Source organism: Zonotrichia leucophrys, chromosome 4, assembly GCF_028769735.1.
Source record: "Zonotrichia leucophrys gambelii isolate GWCS_2022_RI chromosome 4, RI_Zleu_2.0, whole genome shotgun sequence".
Classification (NCBI taxonomy): domain Eukaryota; kingdom Metazoa; phylum Chordata; class Aves; order Passeriformes; family Passerellidae; genus Zonotrichia; species Zonotrichia leucophrys.
Window position 1 is genome coordinate 13226376 of NC_088173.1, and position 15585 is coordinate 13241960.

The 15585-nt window shown below is 35.4% G+C and overlaps 1 protein-coding gene across 23 annotated transcripts in view; it reads left to right on the forward strand.

Moving 5' to 3' along the window:
- The window catches only part of SORBS2 (sorbin and SH3 domain containing 2), a 144517-nt gene that overhangs the window by 97012 nt on the left and 31920 nt on the right, over positions 1-15585 (forward strand). For all 23 annotated transcript variants that reach the window (XM_064710502.1, XM_064710500.1, XM_064710507.1 and 20 more), the window contains 2 exons: positions 1147-1330; positions 4340-4454. In XM_064710502.1, the coding sequence (XP_064566572.1) occupies positions 1147-1330; positions 4340-4454 (299 nt within the window). The remainder of the gene's footprint in view (positions 1-1146; positions 1331-4339; positions 4455-15585) is intronic.

The following is a 15585-nucleotide window of genomic DNA, read 5'->3' on the forward strand; positions in this document are numbered from 1 at the left end:
CGCTTTGTTAATGTCAGCAAGTGATGGTGTAGTTAACTCTTCACGCTCGCTTTTGCAATGCTTGTAGACACACTTCCTAGTGTCTCGTTTGATCTCAGTTGTTCATGCCTTTTTCCCCCACATGAAACAAGTTTAATTTTCATTTCATTCTTACTACAGAAATTAATTGCAGCTGTGGACCTCTTGCTGTAGAGGGATACCCTGTGGTTTCTTGATTTCATTGCATTTATTTTCACTAGTGATTGTTAGTAACGCAGCCTTTCCTTTATAGAAATGGAAAGGGAACTACTGTGTGAAAATGAAAATGCTAATTACTAACATGGAAAGACAAAAATAATTTACTGAATACACTTTAAAAATATGCAGCGAGAGTGCCTAATAAAATTGATTTTTTTTACAAACTTCTCCATTTTTGTTATAAGCATTCATGTTGACGTTATTTAGCCACAAGAAAAGACATATTCATCTAAGATATATAATCATTGTGTCTTAAGATTATACCCATATGGTAAAATTATTTCCAAAACAAGCAAAAATGAAAGCATGAATAGACTGTGCAAAAAGGCTATAGTGCCTTCTGCAAAACAGCCATTCAATTTTTTTTCATTTTAGTTTTTGTAGCATTAAACATGCTTTGAATAATGCCTTTTTCTGTGCTGTTCAGATGACTTGTTGTGGGTCAGTGGTTTGACATCTCTTTGTACTCTTGTGATCATCCTCAAGATACGCTATTGCCTCATCATCACAAATCAAATAGTTATTAAAACAATCAAAAAAGGTGTGTTTCCTGCCTCTTCTCTATCTTCTGAACATGGAACAACTGAGCAACAGGATGAGCCTGGAGATTAATTACAGGCTGTCATTAACAGACGTGATGGATGTATACACCCATTAACTTCTCCATCAAATTAGCTTATTTTAACTGCAATGCACTTTACCTATGTGTTTGCAACTTTGTGTAAAAATATATAAGAAGCTCTCTAATGAGCTGCACAATACACAGCAATGTACTTTTAAAACTCATTTACACGTTTTTGTAATCTTGCCATTTTATGGAGTTACTGTGGGTTCTTGTAGCAGTCCATGTTGTGCTTTTTTAAGACTTAATCTTATGTTATGACTGTTTCTGGTTTTGTTTTATATTAGGTAGCTACAGTCCATCCTTCTCTGCTCAGGCACACCCAGCTGCAAAGACACAGACATACAGACCACTGTCCAAAAGTGCTTCTGACAGTGGCTCTGATGCCTTTAAGGTCTCATCCCCTTTGCCACCCCACGTGCCACCACCAATACCACCACATCGTATGAGGCAACGCTCCACACCAGAAAAGTAAGTTTGTGCATTTTCAAAAGGTCTTCTTGCTAAGTACAGTACTCCAGTTGCAGAATATAACAAGAGATAAAACAGCAGCTCTAGAATAATGTGACTTCAAGGGCTTTATTCAAGGGCCAGTCAGGTGATGAGGGGTGATCCTCGCCAGGAGTCTGGGCATCATGCATGGTGCTGTCATTTCTTCAGTGTGCTAAAGTGCTTTTTCTTATTCATGATGCACCCATGAGCATCATTAAGGATTTTTTATTCTCATTAGTGGTATTGTCCTGCTTGCTGTGTTTCAGAACAGTCTGTGCTCTAGGAGCTGTCTTCAATAGTTAGTCTCTGAGTAGGAAAGGCCATTTATTGTATCCAGCACCAAAGAGAAAGCATCAAAAAGATGATGTAATTCAAAAGTCAAGGGAGAGCAAAGCTGTACAAGAGCATAGAAGTCAACCCACATTTCCCCAGAGTTCAGAAGTGCTTTATACCCCCATTTTTTCAATCTCCATTTTGGTAGACCAAGGCAGTGTTTGCAGATTAAAGAGGTATTTTGGATATCTCATAGTTCTCTACCCAAATTCTCTGCACAAAACCAAGTCCCCCTGGTTAGAGTTCAGTCTGGAAAAAGTTAATAATAAATAAGTTGGGAAAGAATTTGTGTGCAGCAAGAGACCTGCACACAAATTCTGTTGACTTCAGTATGTCTGTAGGTTCTAGCTCAAAAAAAAATCTTCTTCTGCAGTGTTTACATTAATTAATACTACCTATTAATATAATATTATCCTATTATAAATCTATATGTGTGTCTATGTATATATTATATATTAAAAGGGTAATATTCTTCCTTTCATCTGTGTCTATACGCTCCCCCTCTCTTGGTTACACTCAAGCAACAAAAGAGAATTTGGCCATTTCTGTTAGCTTGGATATTGTAAACATATTTATATGTAGAAATGTAATTATATTAAACAGGTTCAATTAATTAGCAATTTGAATAAAATATTATGAGGAAAAACCATACTAAGTGTTTAAAATTAAGACACAACTATGGCTTTTTGAAAAATGTGTAGGTAGTGGCATTCCAAAGTGTAAATCAGTAGATACACATACTGCAGAGGAAGATGAGATTGCTTGATGGTTACTGATTTTGTCTTCCCTGTTGCCAAGGGCAGGCTGTCAAGAGGAAATGCTAAAGGTTAGAGTTGGGCTGCCTCACAGAGGCCATGAGGCTTGAATTTTGTTAGCAGGTCATACAGAAGTGCAGATTTTTTTAGCAGGACACCAAAATGTGGAACTGTTTACCTTCGATCTCTGAAGTTGTGTGAGTTGTTGTCCTGTGCTAGGCCAAATGCCTTGGTCACAGAAACTGAGGCCTGTTGACCTCGTCAAGCTTGGAAACAGCTGCTGAGCACTGAATTTTGCTATTTAACCTCCCCTTTTAATCTTCTGCATGATACAACAGGCAGTGGAAATCTGTGTTCTCCAGGCCAAGGGATGCCAAACACATGAGCTATGCTTTGCCCACTGCAGAAAGCTACAGTGCATCAATCTTTTCCTGCCATTGGGAGATTCTTTTTTTAATTGCCTAGAAACCAGAGTATTTAAAATCTCACCTAAGAGGCTTAGGTCCACATGTATCACATGTTTTATAGCTGCAAGGCAAGATACGGTTTGCATTAGCAGTTGAGCTCAAAATATAGTCCTTACAGGATAAAAGGCTGAAAACTGTAAATAAGTTGAACTGAGTGTGAATCAGAATTTCAGTAGCATCATTTTTTCTTTAGTGGCTTTCAGTACAATGCAACTTCATCTGAATACTTCCATTTTCCTGTTCGTTCTCAAAAAATGTAACATTTTCTGCTCTGAAAAGAATTTTTTTCCTTAGTGAAAATAAACAATAAACCATGTAGAACTACTTCCCTTTAAATGTAGGGCATTTTATAAATAGAGATGTCTGTGTCCCTGAAATGCACTTGCAAGCATATTATAAACAAAAGCTACCCCATAGATCTTTTTAAGGCACATGACATGTGCATTATTATGTCAGGTCACATCAAACCAAGTCACACCAGAAAGACCAGTAGAACTGATAAAATTTAATCAGTGTGTGCTCTTTCTTATCAAATACAACAATAGCTGGTAGTATTTCCCCTCCCCTTTACTCCAACCTTTGAGTTACTAGTGGGTCATTTTACACAGAGTTAAATAAAAATATGTGTGAGGTACAGTTTTCCAAGTAGAATGGAGGTAGGTACTACAAGAACTGCCATGTAAAGGTAGCTCCCACTGTAAATAGCTAAGTATTCCCCCAAAATGTATATGTACCTAGTAATATGACATAAATGACTGAAAAAATATGGTAGCATGGGTTACTTTTTATTCTTTGCATAGCATTATTAAGTTGAAAGCAAATTTGTAATTATAGAGAAAATGGCTACATTTCTATTCCAAATTCAACTGCCAAATTCTTCTTCTTGTTTATCTGTTCAAGACAGAGTAACAATATGCTGCTTACAAGGATATTCAGAAGCAATTCTACAATGATCAGGATAATGATCATCACGTGGTGTTTTAAAATAATTCCTCATTTTTTGCCTCAGAAAATTATATAGCTTTTTCAATATGGCCTTATTATCATATTAAGTGATGACAAAAATATCTTCCACTTGCCTATATTAGTATAGTGCACAAAACATGTATAGTTATTTGCAATGGTTTGCATCTTTTTTTGACGTGGTATGCCAGGATAGTTTTTAAACTGATCTACTAGTTAAAAGAAAAATATGAGTGATCACAGGCTGGACATGTCTAGTATTCTTCCTGCTGTACTGAGCATACCTGCTGTAAACAGGTTAAGATGTTGCAGTAAAACACTGCAATGCCGGGCTCTATGTTCCACAGCTGAGATCTGGAAATATGAGCTGTTGTGAACATCATCTGGCTTTGTAGGCTTCTGTTGTACAGGGCTGTAAATCACGAGGTGGTGACAGTAAATTAGCTCAGTTACCTGTATTTGTTGTTCAGGAACGACTGGGACCCTCCTGACAGAAAGGTAGATACTCGCAAGTTCCGTTCTGAACCAAGAAGTATTTTTGAGTATGAGCCGGGAAAGTCATCGATCCTTGAGCACGAACGACCGGTAAGACACACAAATGAAATGGGTAGTACAGTAAGAGATTTGGTAAGAGCTTATCTTCTTATTATTTACTATTAATAATTGCTATTTGGAAGAATATTGAAGATTCTTTCTCAAATACAATTTTGCAGCAATTTGTCTTTGTTCTTATCTGATGGTTGTATTGAAAAATTTGGTTTGGCTTATTTGCTTAACTTACATCTTCTGGTGTTTCCAAGGAATCACCACCATGCAAACCTCATGGATGATAGACAAAACAGATGGAAACTGCTTTTTCTAATTGGTGTGCATCTACAGCACTTATTTTCAGTAGTGTTAACAGCACATATGATATCTGAATAATTAATGCATAAAAATAAGATATTTGCATTTTCAGGATGGGCTGGATTGTATATCTAATGAGATTTTGGTTAAATACTGGCCAAGGTTGCCCAGACAGGACTTGCTGAACACAGCCCTGAGCAAACTGATATGATTATACCTACCTTTAGCAGGAGGTTGGGTTAGATGACCTCTGGGGGTCCTTTCCAGCCTCAAATACTCTGTGATTTGAGTGAATGTACATTATGATGAGTATACATTAACATGTAATTAGAAGTCTTTATTCCTGCTTTCTGAATAATTATAGCAATTGTGGAATAAAGCTATGCTTAATGCTTGCAAAATGACAATTAACAGAAGTTTTCATTTGCTGAAAGGCACAGTCACCCAGCTCTTCTTATTTAACTTTGTGCTATCTTAACATTTTCTTATTTTAGAAAAGCTGTTATGTATCATTGGTGATATTTTCTTTTCTTGGTCTTTTACTTTGAGGTTGAAATATTTGAGGGAGTCCAGTTTTAAGGAAGAGGTTTATGAAATGAGTACTGGATTGTTATTTGCTTCTGTATTACATGCTAGTTCACAGAATTGATTTTGCCAATTTAAAGCAAATTAAGGAAATGACTGAATTTCAGAATATGCAGTATATCAACAGCATGAAACACCTGAACCAAGCACCTTTTCCTTTGTTTTTCTGGTCTTCGCAGGAATCTATTTTTTGTTAGCTGGAAAACACAAAGCTTTTTTTCTGTGAAATTGAGTTCTTGCAGAATTAATGGGTTTTGCAAAGATGAAATGGGCATTTCTGTAGGAACTGGTAATGAATAAATATAATTAGTATCTGAGTGCAGATGAACTTAACAAATAATTTTATCTAAATGGCAGTGTCATTTCTCCTGAGCACTTTTTGAGTGCCGTGGCTGCATTATAAACACTGAGGTAATTTTCCAGTTTTCCCAATGCCAAAGTGTAATAGCAGATTCAAGTTAAAAATAAGAAAATTACACCGATTTCAGTGTATTCCAATAATGGCCTCACTTTTCTAATAAATTATATTTTTTGCTAATGTAATGTGAACAAAAATAATTCATATAACCATTTGCAGTGCTGATGAATATTTTTAGAACTATATTTTTTCAATTCTAGCAAACTAATGAAATAACAAGAAAATGAGGTTTGCTGACTATTCTTGGATCTTTTTTTCCACTTGCTTATGCATTTTACTTTTGCTAATCTGAACCAAGAGATGGAATTTTGAGCTTTGGTCATTAAGATATTTTCATGGAGAAAAGCTTTAGTCATGTTGTAGTCATGTTACTTACTAAGCAATATCCATCAAGGGTAAGGTCATACTTTGCCATCTTGAAGCTTAGACTAAAAGTTTAGGCTTAGCTGATGTACATACAAGGAACCATCTCATTGTATAAGAAATTTTTAAAGCTGAGGAAAGTACATTCATGTACAGAATTGAGAGATTTTTTTATGTATGATTCAGAGCTGTAAAAAATTGAAAATTATTATGAGATTAAAGTTTTGCTGACACTAGTATAACATAGTTGAAAAAATTAGGGAGCTATCACAGTTTCATCAATCTGGAATGTCTACTGTTGATAAAGATGCTATTTAGCTTTATATAATTAAGATACTTCCTTTGAACCATGTTACTAACAGAAAATTAATTGTTTTCACTGAAGTATTTGCTCTCCTTGTATTGACTGAATGGGATATAGAAAGTAAAACTTAACTTCTTAAAGGATGATCAGCAAAGCAATTCAAAAGCTCTTTTCATTGTGTGTAGGAAAAGCTGACCTCTGAAAATATTTCATTGGTTCCAAATTCAGATGAAAACTCCAAATTCTCAAAAGTGTCAGTACTGCATGAATTAAATCTTTCATCTTAATAATCTCAAAAATTTGATTTCTAATGTCTGAAATTTTTTTGATGATACTGAAGGAAAGTAGTAATAAAAATGTGGAATATAAAATAAATGTGGTATATTAATATTGCAAAAGACAGACATTTATAGTGTCTGAACTAGAAAGTCATACTTTATTAGTTTTGTATAAATCAAAGGGAGTTTTTCTAACACTCCAAATCTCCAGTTTTTTTAATTAAATAATTTCCATGTCTACAAGATTGTCGTTTTGATGGCAAAGTAATCTGTTAAAAATATAAAATATTTACAGCTGCCTTGTATCATTATCTGTCAAGTCTGACAAATCAGACTTGAGAGATTAGCATTCCCTTTATTGGTGTAGGTAGCAGATTGGAATTTAGTTCTGATTAATGGGGAGATGAGAACACAGCAAGAATAAAAGAAATTGAGATTCAGTGTGAAGCTAACATTTAGTGGGAAATACTGTGCAGCAGATCCTCATTGACAAAAAGAAAATCTGCATTAGTCAAAACAATGTGAGAAATAACAAACTAAAACATTGACCTAGTAAGAAACATGAAAAGGATAGATTGGTTAGGGATCACTAATTGTTATAGATGCAGAAGGATGAGTGTAGTTGTATTGTGTAGTATCCTCTTCCATGAAACAGGAAATTAGTGTGGTTTCTTCCATAATTTGAATTTGTAAGAGTATAAAACATCAGCATAAAGGAGAGGTTTGGGATGAGTACTTTGAGATTGCAGTAAAAGTTTGTGATTAAGGCATTCAGTAGTCTTACCAGACATGGTGATACAGCTCCTTTTTTTCCTATTTCAAGAAGCCACTGATAGGGTGGTACAAAAGTTGTTTTGATGTGTGTTTCTATCTCCAGTGTCTGCAATTCAGCTAAATATTCCTCTTTTTCTCCAATATCATCCAGACAATGGACTTGTTTCCTAAAATGAATATTTACTTTCCATTAATAAGTAAATGGCAATGTAACAACTTAATCTTACTCATGTGTAAATGAAATTAATTTTTTTTACTAGTTTCTGCCTTGTATATATGAGAAGCAATTCCTCCATACATGTACATATATCTATTTCTGCAGTAGAGTATGTAAGGAAAAACCTCAGTGTTGCCGTAAAAAAAGACCTCATAAAACTCGTATATGCAATGCCTCTATTTTCATTAGTTATTTTACTCTTGAGCATAAAAGTGTACATGTGCTAGTCAAATAAAACTGTGAGGTTAAATTTTAGTTCTAGATTTTTTACTCTCTGTTCAACAAACAAATTTTCTACTGAGTTTATATGCAAGAATTCATTATTAGAATTAATTTTTCTAAATTACTGTTTTGTCAAATACCAGAAATAGACTGGGCTTGTTCCATGATGTACATCTGTTGTTTTTTGTTTGGTTTGGTTTTTAGTGTAGTGAAAAATTAGAAATTTTCTTTAGAGCATGCATATTTGGTTGCTTTTGACATCTCAATCTGGTTATCTGAATATTCTGCTTGGTATGCTTAATATGACATTATAAAATATTTCTTCTCATAAAGAAATAGACTAAGTCCATCTGGTATTAGACTTGGAGTTACCACAGCTATTTAAAAGTAGTCCAAAAGGCAAAAAAAAAAAAAAAAAGTGAAAGAAAATTCTTTAGAGATAATAAAGTGCCAAAGCCAAATTTACAACAGTCATCTCAGCCTTCTGTTGCAGACAGGCTTCAGTTCGGTGTCTGAACTTACAAATGCAAAATACTGATCTACATGTAAGAGCCATTTAACTCATGAGTTTTAATGCAGTTTTGATTATTACCTGTGGATGTCTATCTGTGTATCAAACCAAGAACAGGCAAAGCTACATGTAATACTAGATATGTAATTTTGCTCATTGTCCATGTTCTATACTTGAGTATGCTGATTCAGTGTTGTGTTGACCATCTGGTGCAAAAGGCAAAAGGAATGAAGTTACTTAGGGGTCTTCAGTAGTATATTTTCAATGAATAATCAAAATATTACTAAATTGCTAGATGAAGGATAGATTGTAATAACATTATTTGACTAGCAAATCATAAAAAGGGATTTCCCTTTATAGCTTTTACTTTCTATTCCAGTAGTTTGGGAGATACTTTGTGAGACTAAGCCAAGTGCAGCTTTTAAGTCAAAATGATTAATTAATTTTGTCTCTTAGAAGGGGGGATAATAGAAAAAGCTCTGTCAGCACAACTGAACCCAAAAGCCCAACAAAATCAATTGCTTGTGTATTGATCTTGGTAGAACAGGGATTGCAGTCGTCTCCAGAACTGCCAGCAGCAGGGAATTGCAGACTTTAGTGCTCAGTTCCTTTTTGTTTGCTGCCCTCTGCGGTTGAAGCTGTAAATTAAAGTGGACTTGGCTGCATGGAGCTAGCTTTACATACTTTTGAACAGCCTCATTTTATTTGCTACCCAAGAAGAAATTAAAACTTAGAAACTAGATAAAATACATGATTTCTAGCTTCTTCTTTACCAGCTGAAACACAAGGGTTCTTAAACTTACAGCTAATTGCAAGAGTATTTGAAGTTGAAAAGGGAGGCAACTCCCATTCTCATTTTCATCTCCTTGGCTGGTTAGGGGAGCCCAGTTAATCTGTCAGTGTGTTCTGCCTCCCTGTCAGGAGGGGCATGGTTCCATCACTGGGTAGGGGTGGGGCTGCTGCTCTTCAGGGCACCTTGAGGCTCACAGAGTAACGTCAGTAGGCCAGGACTTCTAGGACCAAAAACTGCACAATTCCAACCCTATATACATTTTAAATTATTTATTTGTTTGTTTGTTTTGTGTAAATATGCCCATTTGTTGATATCAACATTTCTCTGAAAATTAATTTTTTTATAGAATTCAAAGGTAAAAACATGCAGTATTTCAACATACAATGACTGAGTTTGGAGAAAGGATGGAAAATAATTGTTTAGTAATGTCTTCTCAGATTATTCAGGTGCAATTTGTGGAATTTTTTTTAAGATAAGCAAAAAAATCTCTAAATATGGCAAGCATTTCCTGTAATTCCTGTATATCAAGTTGATATACAGCAAAGCTACCTTCTGCATTTTGCATCTGTCATTTTTTGCCCTCATGCCTTCTTATCTCTGTAGAAGAGAATCCTGTGGTTTTTTCTTAAATTAGTCCTAGTCTCTATTAAATTCACACATTTTAGTAGTCAGTTCATGAAACTAATTTCAGTAGTGTTTCTCTACAAAAGACTTGGGTGTCTATAGTTGAGTTCAAGCTGTACTGCTGAGGTACAGCTGTGGATGGTGGAAGTATAAGGGCAAAACTCCAGAGGAGCTTCATTTCCTAACCCTTCTGTGGAGCACAGCAGGTTTTTCACCAGTGACATTTACTTCCCTCTGCATTCACAGAATACTACTTCCCTTACTTGAAAGGGCATTGTGAAGAGAAGTGTATAAAACAGCAGCTGATATCCAGATACTGCATTAACAGCTCACAGATACGTGAGCACCAAGGTAGTTCTGAAGGATTGTTGACCTTTCAATAGAGTAGAGTTGGCAGGCTGTCCCAGTAACACCAAAAGCAGCAAGAAAAGTGCTGTAAGATGTTTATTACCTGAAATGCTCAAAAGCACAGTGTTTTCTGTTGCAGAAAACAGAAATAGCTCTGTGTGATTGCTCCAGTCTACTGGAGATAATTCAACTTGAGGAAAAAGTGTTACATATTGATCACCACTGTCATTCTTTATGCAGGACCCTGTCTTCTTCGATGATTGCTTTCTAGGGCACACCATAATTAGTGTCTAGGTTCTGATAATTACAGTTATGGAGAAGCAAATTTTAAATTCAGAAATGTCTTTAACAAGAGGATTTCTCTGTTTCAGAGATATTTAAGCCAACAGTTCACTGTAATTCTGTGCTGCATGAAAGCCTACATCAGATGCTATAAAGAAACTGAAGCTATTTAGAAAGTAATTAATGCAGCCAGGTTTACAGTTGATTAGATATCCCATTGAGAGCTGCACTGTTTTGCACCGTCATGTTTTCATGCTGCTTGAATAAATCTGTCAATTATTCTTCTGTTCACTGAAGAATTTCCTTAATACTATCTTCAATTGCTTTATCCCTTGGTTATGAGAATTTTCAGATGAAAACAATGTATTCCACTGTCGAAAAAAATGCTTCATTATGTCAACAAGGCTATGCTAGATAAAGCATTTCTCAGTACTGCTGAAACAAATATTAATGGAGTGCATAATTTTTTGTTCCTTATCTTTTGACCATAGGATTTAAAATATATCAGTTCCTTTTCATAGGCTGAAGTGGCTTTTTAACATAGTGATGCTTGCATGATGCATATTCCTTATCTCTGCTCAGTGCTTGCTTCAAGACATCAAGATTCAGAATAAACATGCTTTGTGAGAAGACAAAGAATTACCAAAAGCAATACCGATAAAGTTGTGTCTTTATTGCTGATCTGATGGGCAATTTCCTGCCTATGCTGGAGAAGACAATCATTTAAACCATCTTCCTAACAAGGAATCTTTAGCAGCATTAAATGTAATTAACTAATGGGTGATGTTAAAGAAAAGGTCAAAGAGCCCTCTTAGCTTTAAGAGTGTAATTTTAAAATGTTTAACATCTTCCAGTCCTTGGAAGAACATCAACAAAAAGAAAAGTATTAAAACTACCAGTGAATGACAGCTCTTGAACACGAATATCCTCTATCTTAAATACCATCTTCATTCTTTGATTTGTTCCATTTCTTTCCCCATATTTGTTCTATGTCTGTGTGTTTGTTGTTAAAGTGACATAGCATTTCTAGCACTTTGCTCAGTGTGTGCCTTTTCCTTCCCTTTTCCTTCACAACTGCTCCAGACTGATCGCATAACCCCAGATGACATAGATTTAGAAAACGAACCCTGGTATAAATTCTTTTCAGAGCTGGAGTTTGGACGTCCGGTAAGTGAGGATAGAATATTGATATTTCCACTTTAGGAAAAAAATCTTTTTAGAAGGAGGAATTTAAATTACCAAGTTCACCAAGTATAAGCCAGTAAAATTATTATAAGGGTTTTTTTTTTGAGGAAAGGCAGTAAAGTTCCATAAATATAAGTATTTTTTTCAAATAGACTCTTAAATTGCTAGAGTAGTTTTAGTAATAGCTTTAATAAGGAGTATGTATTAGATAAATAGTAGTGTGTAAGTATTTAATAACAAGACAAATTCCATTATAAACAGGGATGTTTGCTGGTTTCTCTCAACTTTTTGCATTTGGCTGGATTATTTTTGAACAATCTTCTAGGACAGAAAAATATGACAGTTTGCATTAAGGAAGCCAAGTTGCAGATCATATCTTTTACTTAAAGGACCAGATCTAAATTTAGATGTATGAAGCCAGAAACAAATTTCTTACAGTAGGAACTACTGAGAATTTTTTTCCTTTTCTTCATCTCTTATATGTATACATGCACAATATGTATTTTTTACCTGAACACACAGATATGGGTTTGCTCTGTTTTCAAGCTGGACACCTGTTTGAATGGACAGACTTCAGTTCTGCTCCAATTTTCACAGAGAGCCGTTACCCAAAACAAGGGCTTTGGCAAACAGGTGCTGGTTTAGACCTGCTGCCAGCACTTAAGTCTAAAATTATAAACCTGAATGGTTTCATCTGGCCAAAACACGTAAAAATCAGAAATATCTCAAGTTTTCTCCTTCAATTTTCTTAACACTTGCAGTTCTTCTGCAAATACCATAGGCTTAGTTGTATCTAAGCACCTAAGGCTGCTTGTATTTTTTTTTACAATAGTAAAACAGTAACGCTGTCCTTGAGGCAAGACTGAGAACTAGATTTCACTTCCTCCCTGCACAACGCCTTAACAACTGGGTTGGAGATGCACTTGCTTTTGCACACTCCCTCTCTGGCTCCACAGAGCTCAAAGTCTTTCCTGTACACTCTAACATCTTTGGGAAAAGGGATAGCAAATATCTTCATCCCAGAAGAATGCCTAAGAGGATAGTTGCAATATCCAGACAGGCAGAAAATTAAAAGAAGTTAAAATCCCCTTAGAAAAAGGAGGGAAGTAAACCTAAGCACTCCCTCAGTCTTTTTAAGCATTCTCATAGCTCCCCAAGATCCTCCCTGAGATTTTTTGAGTTTAAAAAGCAGAAGCCACAGGCCACAGACAGGAAATCTAAAGACATGAGCTTGAGAGTATCAGGATTTAAAATATCCCCATTCTTTTCATTCCCTGTCAGCCAACAGTTCTCTGGAGGCCTATCGGGATTTTAATTAGTGACATGCCAGCTACATGAGGAGCCTGAGCACAGACACAGGGCCTTGGAGGACACCCTGGAACCAGGCACCTTAGTCCCTTTCTGTAGCTAGCCGTAAGCCAAAATCAAAACTCCCTGCTGCTTCAGGGAGAGCAGAAAAGAAAGCAAATTATATACACTCTTTTAAAACCTTAATGTTTTAATCATAGTGTTTTAAAAATTACCCATTGAATATCCCATGAAAATTTTAAAAAATAAAGGTAAATATATCTGGGTTTAATTTCTTGTGCAGTGATCTATAATGTTATCACATTGTCATGGATTACTTTTTATCTCCCTTATCCTGCCATTCAAGTGGTATTATCATTTCTCCCTCTAGGTGGGCAGAAACAGTACAGATAAATTCTTCTGATTATCCATATCTGAACAATATTTTACTGATAACAATAAATTTAAGATGAAATATATTGAAATTTCTCCAACAGAGCATAACTGTGATGCTTTAGACCTTTCTTTTTCAGTGTTAAAACTTGCTGGTATTTATGCAACCATTCCAGTTGTAAATTTTACCACCTAAAGTTACTAACATTTTATTAAGATATTTTAAAAATAACACATTTATCCTTCCATTCTACCCGTGTGTGTCACTCTTTGTATCTGACGCTGTCAACACTTAATTTCTAACTGTGTCACCTTTTCCACATGTTTCATTCCTTGCTGCCATTGATCCTCCTTCATTTCATCTCTACACTTCTGCTTTTATGATGCAGCCACCTAAAAAGCTTTTGGACTATGTTCAAGACAGTTCTTCTGGTGTTTCCAATGAGGTAAATGAATGGTTCTTTTTCAGATGATTCTCTTGGGAAGAAGGGTTGGAATGCTCACCATTTATATCTTGGTTTGTTAAAATTTAGTTGTTTCCTTCTGATAGCTATGAAACATTTCTAATTCACAATCATTGTATCCTTGTCTTCATATCTTTCCAGATCACTAGTGCATTTGGATGTTGATCTTATTATCCTAGGAACTGTGAGTCCTTATACCCAAAACTTCTCAGAGATTAACACCCAGAATTACACAACACTCCATACGTCTCTAACTCTGACAAATTCCCACTTTTCAGAGTTGGGCAAGTGCATTGCACAATTAATCCATCAGCTCAGTTTATTTTTTTTATTAAAATATCTGACTGCAAATTCTATGTGTCAAGTGAAAGCCTTTGTGGCTAAGCTGTCATTTCTCCAATTAAGTATTTATGACTAAGGTTGCTCATCAGGTAAAACAGCAATTAATAGTACTTTTGTAATTTATAACTCAGGATTGACAGTTGCTGTCAGTACTCCAAATAAAATTAATCAAGATCAGGTAGTGGGTTGACATTGCCCTACTCTGAGTGGGAGAGATTCAGGCTTTCATTCCTTCTCCACTCCCTCTCCATTTTACAGCGTTAGGGCAAAAGTCAGCAAATCCTCTACTGGCAACTTTGCTTCATATGGTGGCTTTACTTCATCCATATTTGTGATTCACTCTCATCTTCTGTAGTTTCTCCAAAAGTTAAACTCAAATTGTGGTCTTAAATTGTTAATTGTTTGCAGTTTAGTCTCATTTGATTTTAAGCTCTCTATAGATCTAGAAAAAGCTCATAGTTTTGAAATTTGGGCCCAGTTCTCTGAAAGAAAAAGCTTCTAGGCCTTTTCTAATTCCTGTTGGTTTTCAATATATCAAGGAAGACAATCTGAAAGCCCTAACATGACTTTGAAATACTCCCATGTTCAGTAGGTCTGGGTAAAATGGCTATTAAGTATCACTGGTTTTCTCTTGGATTAATTTACAAAATCCTCTCTTTAATTTTGAAATTTTAGTAATCTTTAAATATGATAAATCGTGTTCAAAAACGACAGCAACTTAATACTTCTCCAGAGGAGGAGACTATTCAAAATAACTTGATAAAGTATTATAACCATCATGCAAACAAGCCTATTTGTTGTTTTCCTTTTACTTTTGCCTACTTTCCCTAGCTTCATTTTTAATCAGCATTAAAGCCTTGATGCATGAAAACAGCTAAAATACTGGGTTAATTCTAAATATATATATCAATTTTTTAGTAAAACCAAATCAAAGTATTCAAAAAAGATTTGGAGTTGTCATCTCCTTTTCTCAAGTTGCCTTTATTCATATAGAGCAATGTTGACTATTATGGAAGATGGCTAACTATTTTTGGAGATGGGAGAGATGTGTTCAGTTGGGCCATCTAAAAGTGGGTCAATAAACACCCAAGAGCTGATAGGACAGCTGCAAACAGTAAAACAAGTAGTAAAAAACAACCACACACAGTATTTACTTTCACCTTTCCTCTATATGTCACATCAATGAAGCTCTTCCTATGGAGAGAAGGTATAAACTCCACACAATCTATAAAATAATATATGCCTGTAGTAGAAATTAGTGTTGTATAATGGGCAAAGTACAGAATCTGTCATAGAGAAAAAACTTCAAAGCCAGCATCAAATAAAGGATAAAAGGGCAAGTGGCATTCAAGGTGGTAAAAGAATCTTAAAGGATGTAAAGTGAAAGCCAGTAACCCAGCAGTCAATTTTGGCATGATAGGCACTTCTAGCCATCTGTGTATAGCCTGGGGAATGCTGTGGATAAGGAAGTTCCCTCTGG